At 41.2% G+C, this 17,575-nt stretch overlaps 1 protein-coding gene across 1 annotated transcript in view; it reads right to left on the bottom strand.

The window, feature by feature from the left end:
- Positions 1-1,576: 1,576 nt before the first annotated feature.
- Positions 1,577-17,575, bottom strand: part of mlh1 (mutL homolog 1, colon cancer, nonpolyposis type 2 (E. coli)) — a 54,059-nt gene continuing 38,060 nt past the window's right edge. The window contains exons 12-19 of the mRNA XM_078216638.1: positions 13,461-13,786; positions 10,608-10,756; positions 10,240-10,348; positions 8,704-8,767; positions 8,457-8,621; positions 8,143-8,235; positions 4,368-4,487; positions 1,577-2,138 (exon numbers count right to left, since the gene is read on the bottom strand). Coding sequence (XP_078072764.1) covers positions 1,974-2,138; positions 4,368-4,487; positions 8,143-8,235; positions 8,457-8,621; positions 8,704-8,767; positions 10,240-10,348; positions 10,608-10,756; positions 13,461-13,786 — 1,191 coding nt within the window. The 3' untranslated portion in view covers positions 1,577-1,973. The remainder of the gene's footprint in view (positions 2,139-4,367; positions 4,488-8,142; positions 8,236-8,456; positions 8,622-8,703; positions 8,768-10,239; positions 10,349-10,607; positions 10,757-13,460; positions 13,787-17,575) is intronic.

Below are 17,575 nucleotides of genomic sequence, written 5' to 3'. Positions count from 1 at the left end.
TGGAGGCAAGTTGTCTCACATCCTTTAAAAAGTATCTGGATGAGCACTTGGCATGCCATAACATTCAAGGCTATGGGCCAAGTGCTGGTAAATGGGATTAGGTGGGAGTTCAGGTGTTTCACGTGTCGGTGCAGACTTGATGGGCCAAAGGGCCTCTTCGGTGCTGTATGATTCTATTAAATCTCAATCTCTCCTACTGTACATCCTATAAAAGACCTTCCATTGTATTCTTCTTTTTCCACTTTATTTGCTCAAAACCAAATACATTTCTAAGTTCTGATGAAAATTTGCAGACCTAACATATTAACTTTTTTCTCTCTATTGATGTTCCCTGTCCCACCCTGAGTATTTCTAGCATTTTTGGCTTTTATTCTTGAGCTCCTCATTCCTAGTCCCATATCACAACAAAGCCATAGTATCCAAATATATTTAAATTTCACACACAATTCCACATGCTTGCAAAGTCTCCAAGAAACCTCCAGAATTAGGTAGCTGCACTTCCAATATTGATAGCAGATGGTTTGAACAAAAGGCAAGTTGCAGATGGAGCATTTGTTACTTTTTGTGGAACACGAGTCAGATAGTGCTGGCAACTTGTGTTATTGGTGAGATTCTCAGGTCAAGTGCAAAGCTAAAAGTGCACACCCTTTAGAAGGTTGTTGTGTACTGAAAAATTAGTTGTATACTTCCTTTCACAAACCTAAGATGTTCAAAAGCACTTTAAAGACAATGAAAAATGTTACAGTTGTAACATATGAAACAAGGCAACCAATTTGTGCAATTGAGTTATCAGATGAAGCAAGAATCTTGTCTAGGTTTCTCTGCATGAAGATCCAGAGAGCTTCAGTAGCTGAGATGTGAATGGCACTGAACAATATTGAATCAATAGCAAACATCCCCACTACTTATCTTCTGATTGAAGGAAGGTCATTGATGGAAGCGTCTGAAGATAGTTGGGACAAGGACCCTGCTGAACTCCTGTAGAACCACCTTCCTTTGTGTGAGGTATGACTCAAGTCAGTGAAGAGTTTTCCATATTCCACTGACTTCAATTTTGCTTGGTTGGCCTCCTTGAAGCTACACTCAGTCAAATCCTACCTTGATGCCAACAGCAGTCACTCTCACCTCAAATTCAGTTTTATGTTTGGACCAAGGCTATAATGAGGACTGAGTCCATCAGTGAGTAAGTTAATAAGGACCATGTGAATGCAATGTCCACAACACCTTCCATTGCTTTGCTGATGATTGGGAGTAGAATGATGGGTAGTAATTGGTAGATTGGATTTGACTCGCTTTTGGCAGTTTGGTCAGTAACTATCAGAGCCCATAGCTTTTGCTCTATCCACTGTCTCTTGATAACACATGGAGTGAATCAAATTGGCTGAAGATTGGGGACCTCAGGAAGAAAGAGAGATGGATCATCCACTCAGCACTTCTGACTGAAGGTGGTTGAAAGGTTTCAACCTTGTTATTGCCTGAATTGTGACCCAAACAATTTTCCAGCTGTTGATAAAATCAAAGTGCGAAAACGATCCCCTGGTATATCTGTATTGGAAAAATGCCTCTCTACACTCCATGCCTGTTTGGAGAAGACTAGGACCCAAAGAAAATTTATTGTAGAAAATCTGGTGATTACAGCAGAACTTTACATATAAAGCAGTGCAATTTCATGATTTTGGAAGAATTATATACGACCCAAGGTTCTGAAGAAATATAGCATTATTTATATTAACCAAAATTTATATACAACCTGAAAATCAGATTCTCTCAACAATTGGTATTGGGGAAGAATTGCAAGATGGTGCTGCCAAAGAGCTTCTGGCCTTTTATATACAACATTCTATACTTAATCAATTTTCTGTACTTCAAATAAAAATGGTGTAAAATTAAACCTTGAAGAGGATTGTTTCTGGAAGCAGACTAACAATGTTGTCTGCAGACCCCAGGCAGTTGTTCTCACATGCCAAAATATATTAACATCTCTCAAAGACTTTGTACAGATCAGGCAGATTGGCAAGCTGCAGGATGGATCCATCCTCTGTAAAGTGCTTTGGTGGAAGGAGGAGAGTTCTGAAAGCTTTGGAAACTACATGTTCTACAGTCCACTTCCATGACTTGTCAGTGCTGAGCTCCTGACTCTGGAGAAAAAGAAAGATAATTTCACACTATGTAATTGTCAGTGAGTAATGGATTAACCCTAACATATCTCTACATAGAAACCTTTACTGATTTGCTCTCCCAGCTTTCTACAGATTGTTGACTTCTTGGCTCCAGTCACTAACTGGTCCCTCACCCAAGAGGTCACTATCCAGTTGTGAACCTCAACTATCAGTCAATAACCTATTCTTTCATGTTTGGAAGGTGAAATACAATTAAACCAAACATTATCGCAACCCAAGTGTACACCCACTGCCACAGAGTGTCACTGAATAGCCATCAGGAGGAGGAACCCTGGCAGAGTTTCCCCTTCAGTAACATGCTCCCCATTAGTATAGCATAGGCCTTACTGGTCTCTTGGACTCAGATACTGGATACTTTTATCATTGCCAACTCAGATTATTTACTCTAATTTCAAAAAGTGATGCATGTTCAGCTTTAAAATTAATTGGATTGCAATGTCAGTCTTGCTCTTTGAATATTTGCCAATTAGAGACCATTGAGGCTAAAGGTCCATATTCATGGTTATAGCACTGAATTGTTTGTCTTTATTTATTATCAATACCCATCCTAAAGTAGTGCAGGAATTTCATTAAAAATCTGCACTGTATAGAACCATTCTTGTCATTCCAGCTCATCCTGGTAATGGTAGCTGAAGTCTGATACCAGAGTTCAGGATATCTGTTCGGGGCTGGAGAGAAATTGCAGTGGGAGGGGGGAGGATCCAGTTACTGTGGTCCACGTCGGTATGAATGACACAGATAAGACTAGGAAAGAGACTCTGCACAGAGGGTATGTGGAGCTAGTCACTTAATTAAAAAGCAGAATCTCAAAAAGGTAGTGATCTCTGATTTATAACTTGAGCCACATGCAAATTGGTGTAGTGTAAATGAGATTAGAGAGATGAATGCATGGCTCAAAAATTGATGTGGCATTCAAGGCTTGCATTAGTTAAAAGGAAGAGGTGTTCTAAAGTTGCCTAATAATGGCAAGCCTCAAGCTTGGGAGCATTTTAGAGCTCTGCAAAGGAGAACCAAGAAAATTAAGAAAGGGAAAATAGAATGGGAGAGTGAACTAGCGACAAACACAAAAAAGATTCAAGCTTCTATAGGCATGTAAAAAGATCAGCAAAAACAAATATGAACCATTACAAGTGGAGTCAGAAGAATTTATAATGGGGCATAAGGAAATGGCATAAAAAATAAACAAATACTTCATGGCTGTCTTCAAGTACTAAAGCCCTCCCAGAAATGGAGAAACAAGGGACTAGTGTAAATGAGGATCAAGATATTAATATTAGTTTTAAAAAATACTGTAAGAATTAATGGGATTTAGATATATCCTCTTGATCTGATGATCTACATCCCGGAGAGTGTGGTGGCTGTAGAGATGGTATATATATTGATGGTGACCTTTCAAAATTCTATAGGCCCTGAAATGGTTCCTGCAGATTGGAAGGTGGCAAATGTAACCGCACTACTTAAGAGGGGAAGAGAAAACAGGGAACTGAAGACCTGTTAGCTTGACATCAGTAGTAGGGAAAATGCTAGATTCTCTTATAAAGGATGTGATGACAGAACACCTAGAAACTAATGGTAGGATTTATGAAAGAGTAAATCATGTTTAGCAAACCTGTTGGGAATTTTTTTTTTTTTGGAGGGTGTAACCAGCAGAATAGATGAGGGGGAATTGGTAGATCTGGTATATTTAGATTTTCAGAAAACCTTTGATAAAGTCCCACGTAAGTTATTAAACCAAATTAGAGGACATGGCATTGGGGGTGAATGAGAGGTTATCTCATTTAATTATACTATGTTCTTACAGGACAGGGTAGATGCAGGGAGGATGTTTCTCTTGGTGGGGGAATTCGAGACCCACGGGACACAGTCTCAGAATAAGGGATAGGCCATTTTGGACTGATGAGAAAAGAACTTCTCCACGCAGAGGGTGATGAATTTTTTGAATTCTCTGCCTCAGAGGTCTGTGGTAGCTCAGTCATTGAGTATGTTTAAGACGGAGATCAATAGATTTCTACATATTAAAAACATCAAGGGATACGGGAATAGTGCAAGTTTTGAAGCAAAAAATCAACCATGTTCTCATTGAATGGTGAAAGAGACCCAAAGGGCAAAATGGCTACTCCTGCTCCAATTTCTTATGCCCTGAGATTTGACCTCTATTTAGAATAACTCAGTCGATCACATTTATACCTGCTGACCCGGATTCGATGACACCTCAGTATCCAGCGTATACTCTTTTCTGATGGAGTAAAACATACCAAATTCCTTGCTTAATTTTTCAAAACACTCCTTTTCTTCATCCCAGTTCACCTACACAACAATAATAACACATTACATCTGTGTAATCATAAAATATACCACACGCAAAATGAAAGTGCCAAGTGAATAAGAGCCAATGACTATGCCTATCTTGAATTGCTACCTGATGTCGTATACAACAATTCATAACTATGAACAAAGGTTACATATTATTCATTACTATCGCTACACGTGGTGATGTAAGATATGGTCCCGATGGAGGGAGGGGTGTTCGGAGCTTTTCACCAATTTATCAGGAAGGGGGTTGAACTGGGAACTGGGAACAGCTGATGCAGCTATTCTGAAAGCCAATGTGAGAATTGTACATACAAGAAAAAAAATACTGCAGATGCTGCTAATCCAGAAATGCTCAGGTCAAGTAGAATTGAGAGAAAGAGTTCACATTTCAAGTTGATGACCCTTCATCAGAACTGAGGAAAGATACAAATGAAATAAGTTTGAGCAAGTGAAGGTAGGGAGATGTGTGGAAGAACAGAAAGGAAGGTCTGATATAGGGCAGAGGCCAAGAGAGATTAAATGACAAAAGGTTTCATGGCAGAAAAGCGATAGGGATTGGTAATGGGACAAGTAAAAGGAATAAAAAGAGTGTATAAATGAGGAACGTATGGTTGCATAGCAGCTGTCCAAATGAAGGAACAAGAAAAATAAAAAGTTATGACCTAAAATTGTTGAAAACTCAATGTTGAGTTCAGAAGGCGATGGAGTAGCAAGTCGAAAGATGAATTGCTGTTCCTCAAGCTTGCGTGGAGCTTATTTAGAACAGTGCAGCAGCCATGGATGGAAAGCTGGAGTGGGAGAAAGGTGGAGAATTGAAGTGACAAGCAACAGAAAGTTCAGGGTCATAACTTGCAGACTGAATGGAGGTGTTCCACAAAGTAATCACACAATCTGCATTTGGTCTCCCCAGTGTAGAGGAAACCCACATTGTGAGCAGTGAATACAACTGACTAAATTGAAAGAATTACCAGTAAATTGCTGTTTCTTGAGAAGAGTGTTTGGTATCCTGGATACTGAAAAGGGAGAAGATAAAAGGGTGGGTACTGCATCTCCTGTACTTGCATGGAAAGGTGCTATAGGTTAAGAAGGGGCTGTTGAAGGTGAATAAGGAGTGGTTTATGGTGCGGTGAAGGTGTCTGAATGCTGAAAGGGAATGGCAGTGGAAGATGTGTTTGGTGGATGCATCACACCGTAGGTGGTGTGAATGGTGAAGGACAATCCATTGAATACAGAGGCTCAATGGGTACAATGAGAACAAGGGGAACCCAATCATGGTTTTGGGAGAAAAGGCAAAGAGTGATGGCAGAAGTGTGTGAAATAAGGGTCCCATCAACCAAGCTGGCAGGGATTCCTTGGTTGAGGAGAAAGGAAGGCATATTGGAAGGGGGGAATTACACAGATTTGCGGACAGAACCGGATGTCTAAGGCCATGTTGGCTGTCCTTAAATAAGTGGAGAAGAATCATGTCTCTTCACAAGTTCCACTATCAATTGCTACTGTGTATTTTCAAGATGGATTTTAAAAATGAGACCTAATTTACATGGACCGCAGTGAAATCAGAAACCAGCTGAACAGCTAGTTATTCATCCTGTAGTTTTCAGTCCTGCCAAAAAGCTCACATGATCACAGGTTCTGTCACCAGGAAGAATGCACTCAAACTCCCATAGGAACACAAGACTTAGGAGCAGGAATAGGCCATTCTGCCCCTTCAGCCTGCTCTGCCACTCGAGAAGATCATAGTTTATCTGGTTGTGGTCTAAACTCCATTTTCCAGTCTGCCCCAACCCCTGTAACCACTGACACACTCACCTTATCAAAAATCTATTTAACTCAGCCTTGAATAAATTTAATGATCCATACTCCACTCTCTCTGGGGGCGAGAATTCCACATTCTAACAACCCTCAAATTTTAAAAAAATCTCCTCATCTCCGTCTCACAAGGGAGATCACATTCTTAAACTATGTCCCCTCAAAATGGAAACATCCTCCAGGTACCTACCCTATCAACTCCTCTCAGGATCTTGTATGTTTCGATAAGATCACCTCTCAATTCTTCCGAGGTCCAATGAGTATAGACTCAACCTATTCAACCTTTCTTCACAAGATAACCCTTTCATCCCTGGAATGAGTGCACCTTCTCAGAACTGCTTAGACTTCAATAATATATTTTTTCAAATATGGAGGCCAAAACTTCACAGTACTCCAGATGTGGTCTTGCCAATGCCCTGTACAGTTGCAGTAACACTTCCATATATTCAATAAACACAAACATTCCATTTATCTTAATCATTTGCTGTTCAATGCACACTAGCTTTTTGTGATTTTCATGTACCAGGACATCCAGATCATGGCACATGGCTAGCACTGCTACCTCACAGCGCCAGGGACCAGAGTTCAATTCCTGGCTTGTCATTGTGCGGAGTCTGCACATTCTCCCCGTCTGCGTGGGATCCCTCCGGGTGCTCTGGTTTCCTCCCACAGTCTGAAAGATGTGCTGGTTAGAATGCATTGGCTATGCTAAATTCTCCCTCAGTGTACCCAAACGAGGACCAGAGTATGGCGATATGGGATTTTCAGCGACTTCATTGCAATGTTAATGTGAGCCTGTGACACTAATAAATAAACTTCAAACTTTAAGATCCCTCTATACCACAGAGTTCTTCAATTTCTCTCAATTTAAATTGTATATTGTTTTTCGATTCTTCCTGCCAAAGTGGACAAGTTCCCATATTATACTATTCACCAGTTTTTGATCACTCACTTTGTCTATCTCCCTTTGCAGACTCTCTACATCCTCTTGACAACTTACTTTCCTACCCATCAGAAAATTTAGCCACCATGCATTTGGTCTCTTTATCCAAGTCATTGAAAGAGTTTATAAATAGTTGAGGCCTCAACACTGATCCCTGTGACACCCCACAAGTTCAGCCTGCCAACCCAAAAAGGACTCATTTATTTCTACTCTCTGCTTCCTGTTAAAGAATCTTTTATCCATGCTAATATGTTGTTCCCTAAACTGTGTACTCTTATCTTATCTTGTGCAGTAACTTTTGATTTGGCACCCTGTCAAATGTCTTTTGAAACTCGAAGTACACCACACCCTTTATCCACCTTGCTTGTTACTTCCTCAAAATAATTTAATAATTAGTTAAAACATGATTTCCCTGTCACAAACTCTTGTTGACTGCCTGATCAAATTATGATTTTCTAAGTATTCTGCTATAATTTCCTTAATAGTGAATTCGAGCAATTTCCCGATGACAGATATTAGGCTGACTGGCCTGTAGTTTCCTGCTTTGTGTTTCCTTTTTTGAAGAGAGGTGTTATATTAGCTATTTTCCAATCCACTGGGAGTCTTGCAGAATCTAAGGAACTTTGGAAGATTATAACCAATTAATCTACTATCTTGCTAACCACTTATTGGCAAGGCCCTGCCTGGGATGCAGGTTATCTAGTCTAGATTTAAGTAACTCCATACAGGGTGATAAAAGTACATACTGGATTGCCTAGGAATAAAACAAAGGGAGGCCAGTGAGAAATTTGAGGGGGAACTGGATAATTCTTTTAGTGAAAGTGACAGAATATAAACAGCATATTTTCCCAGTCCTCTATATTTTTATTTTATAGATATGAATATCAGGGTACCTACCTCTGTAGCAAGACGCAGGATGAACATTGGCAGCCCCTCTAGAGCCGGAACATAGTTTTCCAAGAGTAGAGGTAATCCAGTTAGGTTTCCCTCCTAGAAATGACCACAGCAAATACATTCTGAAAATGGCACTGGGTTAAGATATTCTTCAGCATGTCACATGGAAAATAGATGATATTTGCTGTCATCAGGTGGTCAGTTTCATAATTGCAACAACTGGCACTTTATTCCATCTTTAGCAGAAATGCTCTGAACTACTCGAGCGGGTCACTCCAGATTCTAACATCTTTAGTTACCTTAAATAGTACACTAACCTCATCAATACCAAGGGAAAAGTAATCTTGCAGCATTTCAGATTTTGTCTTCAAAAAATCTACAATATATTCTGCTAATCCCTCTTTGGGACCATCCTCTTCTGTCCAGCCACTTTCTGGGCTATCCAATGCCAGCATAGCCAGTTCATACAAGGGGGCAGAGTTCTGAACATAAGGAAAAAAACAATCTCAATGTCTTCTGTGAGCAATCAAATGACTAAGACAAAAAATAATGTCATACACTTACCGACAACTTCAACACTCCAAAATTACCAAAATCATAGATCAAGACCTGGTAAAACAATTCTTGACTGAAAGAAAAACACAAATTGTGGTCAGAAAATTGTGCAACGTAAAATGGCATTTCACAGAAGCACTGAGATCAGTCAGGTCAAAGACAATAACACTTACACAAACTTCTTTTATTAAAAAAAAGGGAAAATACTAGAAATCTGATATAAAGGCGGAAAATGCTGGAAATACTCAGCATCTGTGAAGGGAAACAGGACTAATATTTTAGATTTCACTGGAAACTTTCAGTGCTGACAAAAGCTCATTGAGCCGAAATGTTGACTCCCTTTCTCTGTCCACAGATGTTGCAGGACTGGAGTACTTTTCAACATTTTTTGATTTTAATCAAATGTTGTGGATGACTCCCCTTTTAGAAACAAAAGGTTCCAATCAGGCTAAATCAGTAGACATTCAGAGACTCTGCTCCCACTGCAGACTGAGAATAACATTAATAAATCAGCACTTCCCAATCATTATAATTAATTATAACAATATGACATGAACACTGGAAGTGCTGTTTTCACCATTCTGCTCCTTGTAGTGAGACTCTATGATTTGAGCAAAAATTTACTCTATTGTGGAAGCTGCTCTAAATCGCATTTTGTGGAATCCCAAATCTATGGAACAAACTTTCTCAGTCTTTCCTTCCTCTCACAAAACCCAAGCTTGATGTCACCTAATCACTACCTCTTGATTAATCTAGTCTTCCTTATGACTCTATTTAGCCTCAGTGGTGCCTCTAACTTGGGCATTGGCTTCAGCTGGAGTCACAATAATGAAAGGAAGTCACAGAATCACAGAATTCCTACAGTGGTGAAGGAGGTCATTCAGCCCGTAGTGTCTGCACTGACTTTTCAACAGAGCATGTTACCCAGGCCCTATCCTCGTATTCCCACGTATTTACCCCGCTAACCCCCCTAACCTATACACCCTAAGGGACATTTGAGTACAGCCAATCAACCTAACCTGCACATCTTTGGAGTGTGGGGAAGAAACCAGAACACCCAAAGGAAACCCACGCAGACACAGGGAGAACGTACAAAACTCCACACAGTCACCAAAGGCCGGAATTGAACCCGGGTCCCTGATGTTGTGAGGCAGCAGTGCTAACCACTGTGCAACCCTTGATATAGACTTTTTTTTTTAAAATCTGGTTCATGACCTTTGAGGAGTTCATGTAGCTTCTGCGGGCTGTGGTGGGTGGATACACTGATGCACAGGGCATCATAGTTGTTTAGAGCAAACTCAAATGTACCAATATATACTGCCCGTCAATGTATGTTTTTTTCCCACATTATGAAGCTTTTAAATGAACTTGTTTAATTAATTCTGTTGTCCATACTAATACCAAACAATCAGTGAAGACACTTTATCAATGAAATGTCCTGGTTTTACTTAACCCCTTTTTATGCCTGGTTGGATTTGAAATTGTCATAATCCAACAGGCTCACTCAATGGAGATAGTACTGTGTTAAGAGGATGAATAAGTTACCTGAGTTTAGTGGTGTTAATTAGGTAAAGTTTAGTTTGATACTGCACCAGTGCCCACTGGGGGTTCACACAACCTATAAATGAATGATTCTGTAGCATATCTTGTAGGCCTTTGAAACAAATAACAAAGAATTAGTGCCCTGACCACAAGAATACCATATTATAATAAGAGTAAAACAAACAGCATTTCAAATATATTTGGAGTTTTGTCAATCGTTTGGCCCAATTTTCATGCATCTTCACCCAACCAACAGCTGGACTAATGGGTCCAAGTGAAGGTAATATGTACACAAGATCGACAAACATCAACTTCTGCCTCTCCCCTAGCCCTTTTCTGGCAGCAATGTGTCTAATAGCTGGCTCCTTCACCTGCATGGTTTTGACTGTTGATCTCTTCCCGCAGGCTGAGAACACTGGTTAGGTTAATAATTCGCCTCTTTGGAAGATGGGCAGCTGTCATATCACGACTGGAGTTCACTTCCTTTACTTCACCTGGTGAATCTGCCCTCGACCGTTTCCTAACAGTAAACAAGATTATGTCGATATAAATATCAAGTACATTATAGATTGTTACACTGTCAGTTTCTCAAATACATTAATCCCAATTTTCTCACCATTTACTCTTAACTGCAGATTAAGTTCAAATCTCTTCTATATCTCGCTTTCCATCATGCAAGCTGTGTGCGAGAGAGAGATGGAGAAATTGAGCGAGCATGCTTACTGCGATGACCAGCTCAGTGTCAGGACCAATAGATAAGATGCAATGTTACTGGGCTACATTTTTAGCTGCCTCAAAACAAAATTCATTTTTGTTCATGGTTTGAAAAGCAACAATGGCTTATATTTTTATCTTTGATAACTCAGTAATCTTTTTGTTTGTAGCGAGATCTGTACAGCCCTGAAATTCTAAGGGACATGTTCCCAACTTGCGACACAGTGAAAGGGTTTTCTGTTTTTAAATTGAGGTATTTCTGGAACAGGACCCCATGCTAAGAAACTGACACAGGGTGGGACTTTCTGCCCACCAGTGCAAGCTTTGTTGCGGCAGAGGCAGCCCACCATTGGACAGTGGTGGGATCGTCTGGTTCTACTACTGTTAATGATTTCCTGTTATTCGCACCATCTGCTGCCAGGGAAACCACATTTGTGGTGGTGGTTTGGGGGGGGGGGGGGGGGGGGGGAAGAGAGAGAGGGGGAAAATCGCCATTGGTGGCACTGGAGAATCCTGCCAGCAGGAATGGCCAGCAAATCTGGTTGAATGGCTTTCCCTGCCACTTTGTACTTTTAATAGAAGTCCACAACATTTTCTTGACACTTAAAATTTAGCACGACCATTCTTTCACAGGAAGTGGGCATTGTTGGCTAGTCCAGTATTTTTTTTGCCCCTTCCCAATTGCCCTTCAGAAGGTGGTGGTGAGCTGCCTTCTTGAATCACTGAAGTCCTGTAATGCAGGTACACCTACAGTGCTGTTAGAAAGGGAGTTCCAGGATTTTGACCTAACAACAGTGAAGGGAAGGCGATTTATATATTTCAAAGTCAGGATAGTGTGGGGCTGGAGGGGAACTTCCACATGGTGGTGTTACCAGATATCTGATGCCCATGTCCTAAGTGGTAGAGGTTGCAAATTTGGAAGATGCTGTCGAAGGAGCTTTGGTGAGTTGCTGCAGTAGATGGTAATCAGCAGGTGGTTTCCTTGCCCGTTTAACCTAATGCCAGGACACTTCATGGGATCAGAGTCAATGTTGAGAACTTACATGGCAACTCCCTCCTGGCTGTATACCACTGTGCCACCACCTCTGTTAATTTGTCCTGTTGGTGGGAGGATGGTGTCAGGAACATTGCACGGTATAATTCCATGAGTATGATTACATCAAGCCTTTGCTTGACTAGTCTATGGGACAGCCCTCCCAAATTTGGCACAAGCCACTAGACGTTAATGAGGATGATTCTTCAGGGTCAACAGGGTTGGGTTTGCCATTGTTGTTGTTGGTGCTTTGGTCAATGCCAAGTGTTTCGTCCAGTTTAGTTCCTTCTGTAGACTTTGCAGCAATTTGATACAACTAGTGGTTTTTGAGGCCATTTCAGCAAGTCAGCCACATTGTTGTGGACCTGGAGTCACACATAGGCCAGACCAGGTAAGGATGGCAGATTTCCTTCCCTAAAGGACATTAGTGAACTACAGATGGGTTATGACAATCAACAATGGTTTCATTACCACCAAGACTAGTTTTTTTAAATTCCAGCATTTGCTGTGAACCTGTGACTGCAGAGCATTAGCTTGGGCTCTGGGTCACTAGTCTGTGACATTACCACTATGCCACTACCTTCCCTAAACTGAAGGCACTGTGCAGCAAACTGGATTTAAGTAGGACCTATGAATTAAAATGAAGAACACCGACTTTATTTGAAGGCAATACAAAATGGATTCCTTCTGTTCAAAAAATTGAAATCACCTTTCCTCTTATGCAAAGAAAAAGCAATCTCAAAATTCAAGCATACTCTGCAAAACTATTGAATGGTAATCTGAGAATACTTAACAAGGATGCTCTTAAGCCAGGAGAGAGGTGGTTAATGAATCCAAATGTCAATTCAGATTAGAGACGGCTTCATTTCTAGTGTTCCACCATCAGAATTACAGGCTCAGCACTCATTAGGGAGGGACTGTCAGTCGTCAAAATTCACAACATTGCAAACAGCTTTTGTCATCTTTTCAATCAAATCAAGAGTCAGGGAAAATCTAAACTCAGTGCACTCAGAACAAAACACTGATCAGCGACTCAAAGGATATTTAATGATCAGTCTACTGGAACCTAACCAAGTGGATGAATACTTTACTTGCCAAACTAAAAGAAAAGATGCATACTCTTACTCCTACACCATATACCAGCTTCATCCTATCAAGAATTCTTTTAACCACCCCCATTAGTATTTTCAAATTAAACATTAAACAAAAGGGCACTCTGCAGTGTGGAACTGTTAGCCACTTGTGTACAGAAAGTAAGATATTCTGATTCTCTACACATTCTTGGAACTTGGACTCCAGGAGACAGTGAATGGAAAAGAAGTTCCCTGCTGAACTTGAGGCCCTTTATGTGATGTGAGCCGTGGAAAATTGTGTCCACAGGCTCCAAATACAATTTACCCCCTCCAGCCTCATGTAGAACTTAACATAAAAATGTTCAGAAATTCAAGGGCTTTCTGCCTTAACTGTTACCATTTACCTGGATGGGGCATTGTTTGAGTCATCATTACGAGGATGTAAGGATTGCTGCAGAGTCTTGCTTGAGCTCCCGTCCTTTTCCGCAGCTAGCAAGTCAAAGTCGCTCAAGTCCTCCATCTCAGAGTCCTGATTCCGAGTCCCTCCATCAGCAGAAACAGTGGCGGGTGATCCTTCCTGTGGCTTGTTGATTGGTTGAAGGAAGGCATCCATCTTCTGTTCCTTGGAGTCTGTTCGCACCATCTGGTGAGCATATGGTTTGTCAACGGAGCCCGGAACTGAAGGTTTGACAAAGTCACTGGAGGATATGGCTGGGCCTGGCAGTAAAGTCTAAGAAGATTGAAATTTCCATTACAAGCTAATACCTACAAAATTGGAAATGCTTTTGCATTTATTTTATTGCTGATACTCAATGAAAGAAACCACATAACATACTGAAAGGTTTTCTATATAAAACACTGAAAATAGTGAACACAATGGCCAGAATTTTACCACCCCTCCCCCACCATGGGAATTGGAGCAGTCAATGGGAAGGTCCGTTGACCGAGTGGGATTTTATGGTTTCGGGATGAGCAAGGCCGTAAAATCCTGCTCAATGTGTTATGTTATTAAATGTTTCTGAAAACTTGTTTTCAAACATCATATTACCAATTATTTTAAATAGGTGAACAATGATCAGAAGATCCAGGTTTGTGCTTTTAGTCAACATTTACATTCACTACATTGCTCAATTGAAAGTGAGTCAAACTGCTAAGGATGTGTTCAGGACTTCAGCATCTGTAATCCTTTTCACAAGGTAGGTTCTCCACAGGCCACAGTCACAGCACAGACTCTTCTACCTCCCACTGGTCCTAACCTCCCCGTTGCTCCCTCCAGGGCTCAAGTAGGTCCAGAATCTGTGGGACAGACCAGAATTAAGGGACACATTTAAAAATAAAAGAGGTCTACCTTTTAAAAACAGATGAGATTTTTTTTCCTCCGAGAGGGTTGTTAGTCTGTGGAATTCTCTTCCCAAAAAGCAATGGAGGCGAGGTCATTGAATTTATTAAAGGCAGGGTTAGACAGATTTTTGATAGACATGGGAGTCAAGGGTTATGGGGAGGCATATGAGAATGTGGAGTTGAAACTAGATCAGCTATGATCTTATTCACTGGTGGAGCAGTCTCAAGGGGCCGACAGATGCCTGACTTCTACTTTGTAGATGCTGGAAAGACTTGGGGAAGTCAGGAAATGAATTACTCGCCAAAGAATCCTCAGCCTCTGAACTGTTCTTGTAGCCACTGTATTTATGTGGTTGGTCCAGTTAGATTTCTGACTACTGTTTGCCCCAGCTGTGACAGAGGCTATAGATCGCTCACCGAACTCCTCAGTTACCGGAGAACCCATTTTTAGTGTGGAAGCAAGTTATCCTTGACGCCGAGGGATTTCCCAAGAAGAAGAAAAGTAGTGGAGAGCACAGAAGAGTTATGGACATAGGTAACATTATTGTCAGTGGGTAAGGGAAGAAAACAAATAGACTTGAAATAGGGAAACAAGATCAATTCTGTGTGGCACAAAGTGGGGATGTCCTGTTTGTGGCTTTGGGAAGAGGTAGAAATGGACTGGTTGGTATGAAGTGGAAAGCTATGGAGGGAAAATCTCTGGAGGAAATTGGGTCTTGGAAAGGTGCTTTGATGTTCAAAGGTGGAGTCATGGTCCAGGAGAAGGTAGGAGACAGAGCTGACATTCAGCCTTTGTTAGATGTATGCCAATGGCACCACTCTTGTCAGCAGGTTTGGGTTGGATCTGAAAGACCAAAGTTCTGCAAGTTCATAGATCAGCGTGGCAAAGGGAGCAGAGAGATTAAGATAGTCAATGTCATGCTAGCAGTTCTCAATTAAAAAACCTAGAGAGGGTAACAGACCTGAGGGAGCAGTGTTGGTGGAAGGAGAATTCTGAAGACAGGAGAGAGGATCCATTGTGCAGGTAGTTGATTCCTGAGCAAAGAAGCTGGGGTGGAGGCAATAGATGAAGAGTTCAGCATAATCAAAATTAATTGAAGCAAGGATGCAATTGTATGAAGCTGAGGCCATTGTTAAAGATCGATCATTTAGGGTCAGAAAGAGGCAGACAGGGGATCATGAAAAAATGGCAAGGTGTCAGAGTGGAAGAAGGGATGGGGTTAGAGGAAAGTAAAGGGAAGAAGGCTCAGAGGAAGGGAGCAAAATCCATGAGGTGTTAATGCCTGAAATCTATGATACTTGAAAGGGAGAGAAAAGTTTGTTGTTAAAGCATAGAATGAGCCAAAGGATGAAGTAGAACTGCTCAGATATTTCTGACGTCAAAGAAGGGAAGGTCATTGATGAAGCAGCTGAAGAAGGTTGAACCTAGGACACTAGTCGGAGAAGCTCCTGCAGTGACATTCTGGACTTAATGCCAACCATTTTCTCTTGTGTTAGGTCAGAATCCAACCAGTGGAGAGTTTTCCTCTCACGATTCCCACTGACTTTATTCTAATAGGATACCTTGATGCATTTTGTCAAATGTTTATTTTACATATTATACAATGAGAGAGTCATTTATGACACAGGAGGTAATTAGGCCCATCAAGATCATGCTGGCTCTCCATGCAATTTAGTCAGTACACACCCCTACTCAATCCCTGTAGCCCTGGTTTATTTCCTTCAAGTATTCATCTAATTTCCTTTCAAAATCATTGATTTTTACTTACAGGATATTGAGAAAGGCAAGAGAGGAGATTGCTGGGGCCCTGACAAAGATCTTTATATCCTCGCTAGCTACTGGAGAGGTCATAAGAACATAAGAAATAGGAGCAGGAGTAGGCCATCTAGCCCCTCGAGCCTGCCCCGCTATTCAATAAGATCATGGCTGATCTGAAGTGGATCAGTTCCACTTACCCGCCTGATCCCTATAACTCCCAATTCCCTTACTGATCAGGAATCCATCTATCCGTGATTTAAACATATTCAACGAGGTAGCAGGTCCCAGAGGACTGGCGAGTAGCTAATGTTGTTCCTCAGTTCAAGAAAGGAAAAAGGATAAGCCAGGAAATTATAGAGCGGTGAGTCTCACATTGGTGGTTGGGAAGCTATTAGAGAGGATTCTTAGGGCTAGGATTTATATGCATTTGGAAAAGCATGGTCTAATTAGGGAAAGTCAGCATGGCTTTGTGCGGGTCAGGTCATCATTGATTTGTTTCGAGGAGATGATGAAGGTGATCAATGAGGGTAGAGCAGTGGATATTGTCTACATGGATTTTAGTAAGGCTTTCGACAAAGTCCCTCATGATAGGCTCATCTAGAAGATCAAGGTGCACGGGATCCATGGTCACTTGGGCCGCTTGGATTCAGGAATGGTTTGCTCATAGAAGTCATAGTAATGGTGAAAGGGTGTTTTTCTGGCTGGGAGTCTGTGATTAGTGGTGTTCTGCAGGGATCTGTACTGGATCCTCTGCTGTTTGTGATATATGTAAATGACTTGGATGAAAATGTAGATGGGTGGGTTACTAAGTTTGCAGACGATACAATGATAGGTGGAATTGTGGATAGTGTAGAAGGTTGTCAAAGGATACAGCAGGATATAGATCAGCAGCATATATGGGTGGAAAAAATGACAGATTTCTCCAGGCAAGTGAGGTGTTGCACTTTGGGAGATCAAATGATAAGGGTAAGTATTTAGTTAATGGCAGGATCCTGAAAAGCACTGATGTACAGAGGGATCTTGGCGTTCAAGTCCATAGCTCCCTGAAAGTGGCCACACAAGGAGATAGAGTGATAAAGAAGGCATATAGCATGCTTGCCTTTATTGGTCGGGGTATTGAGTACAAGAGTCAGGACATCATGTTGCAGCTTTATAAACCTTTGGTTAGGCCGCACTTACGAATATTGTGTTCAACTCTGGTCGCTACATTACAGGAAGGATTTGGAAGCTTTGGAGAGATTGCAAAAAACGTTTACCAGGATGCTGCCTATATTAGAGGGTATGAGCTATAAGCAGAGGCTGAACAAACTAGGGTTGTTTTCTCTGGAGCAGTGGAGGCAGAGGGGAAACCTGATAGAAGTCTATAAAATTAAAAGAGGCATAGATGGGATTGACAGTCAGAATCTTTTCCACAGAGTT

Source organism: Mustelus asterias, chromosome 7 (assembly GCF_964213995.1).
Source record: "Mustelus asterias chromosome 7, sMusAst1.hap1.1, whole genome shotgun sequence".
In the NCBI taxonomy this organism is placed as follows: domain Eukaryota; kingdom Metazoa; phylum Chordata; class Chondrichthyes; order Carcharhiniformes; family Triakidae; genus Mustelus; species Mustelus asterias.
The sequence above is the reverse complement of the archived record's forward strand: the minus strand, read 5'-3'. Positions and strand labels throughout refer to the sequence as shown.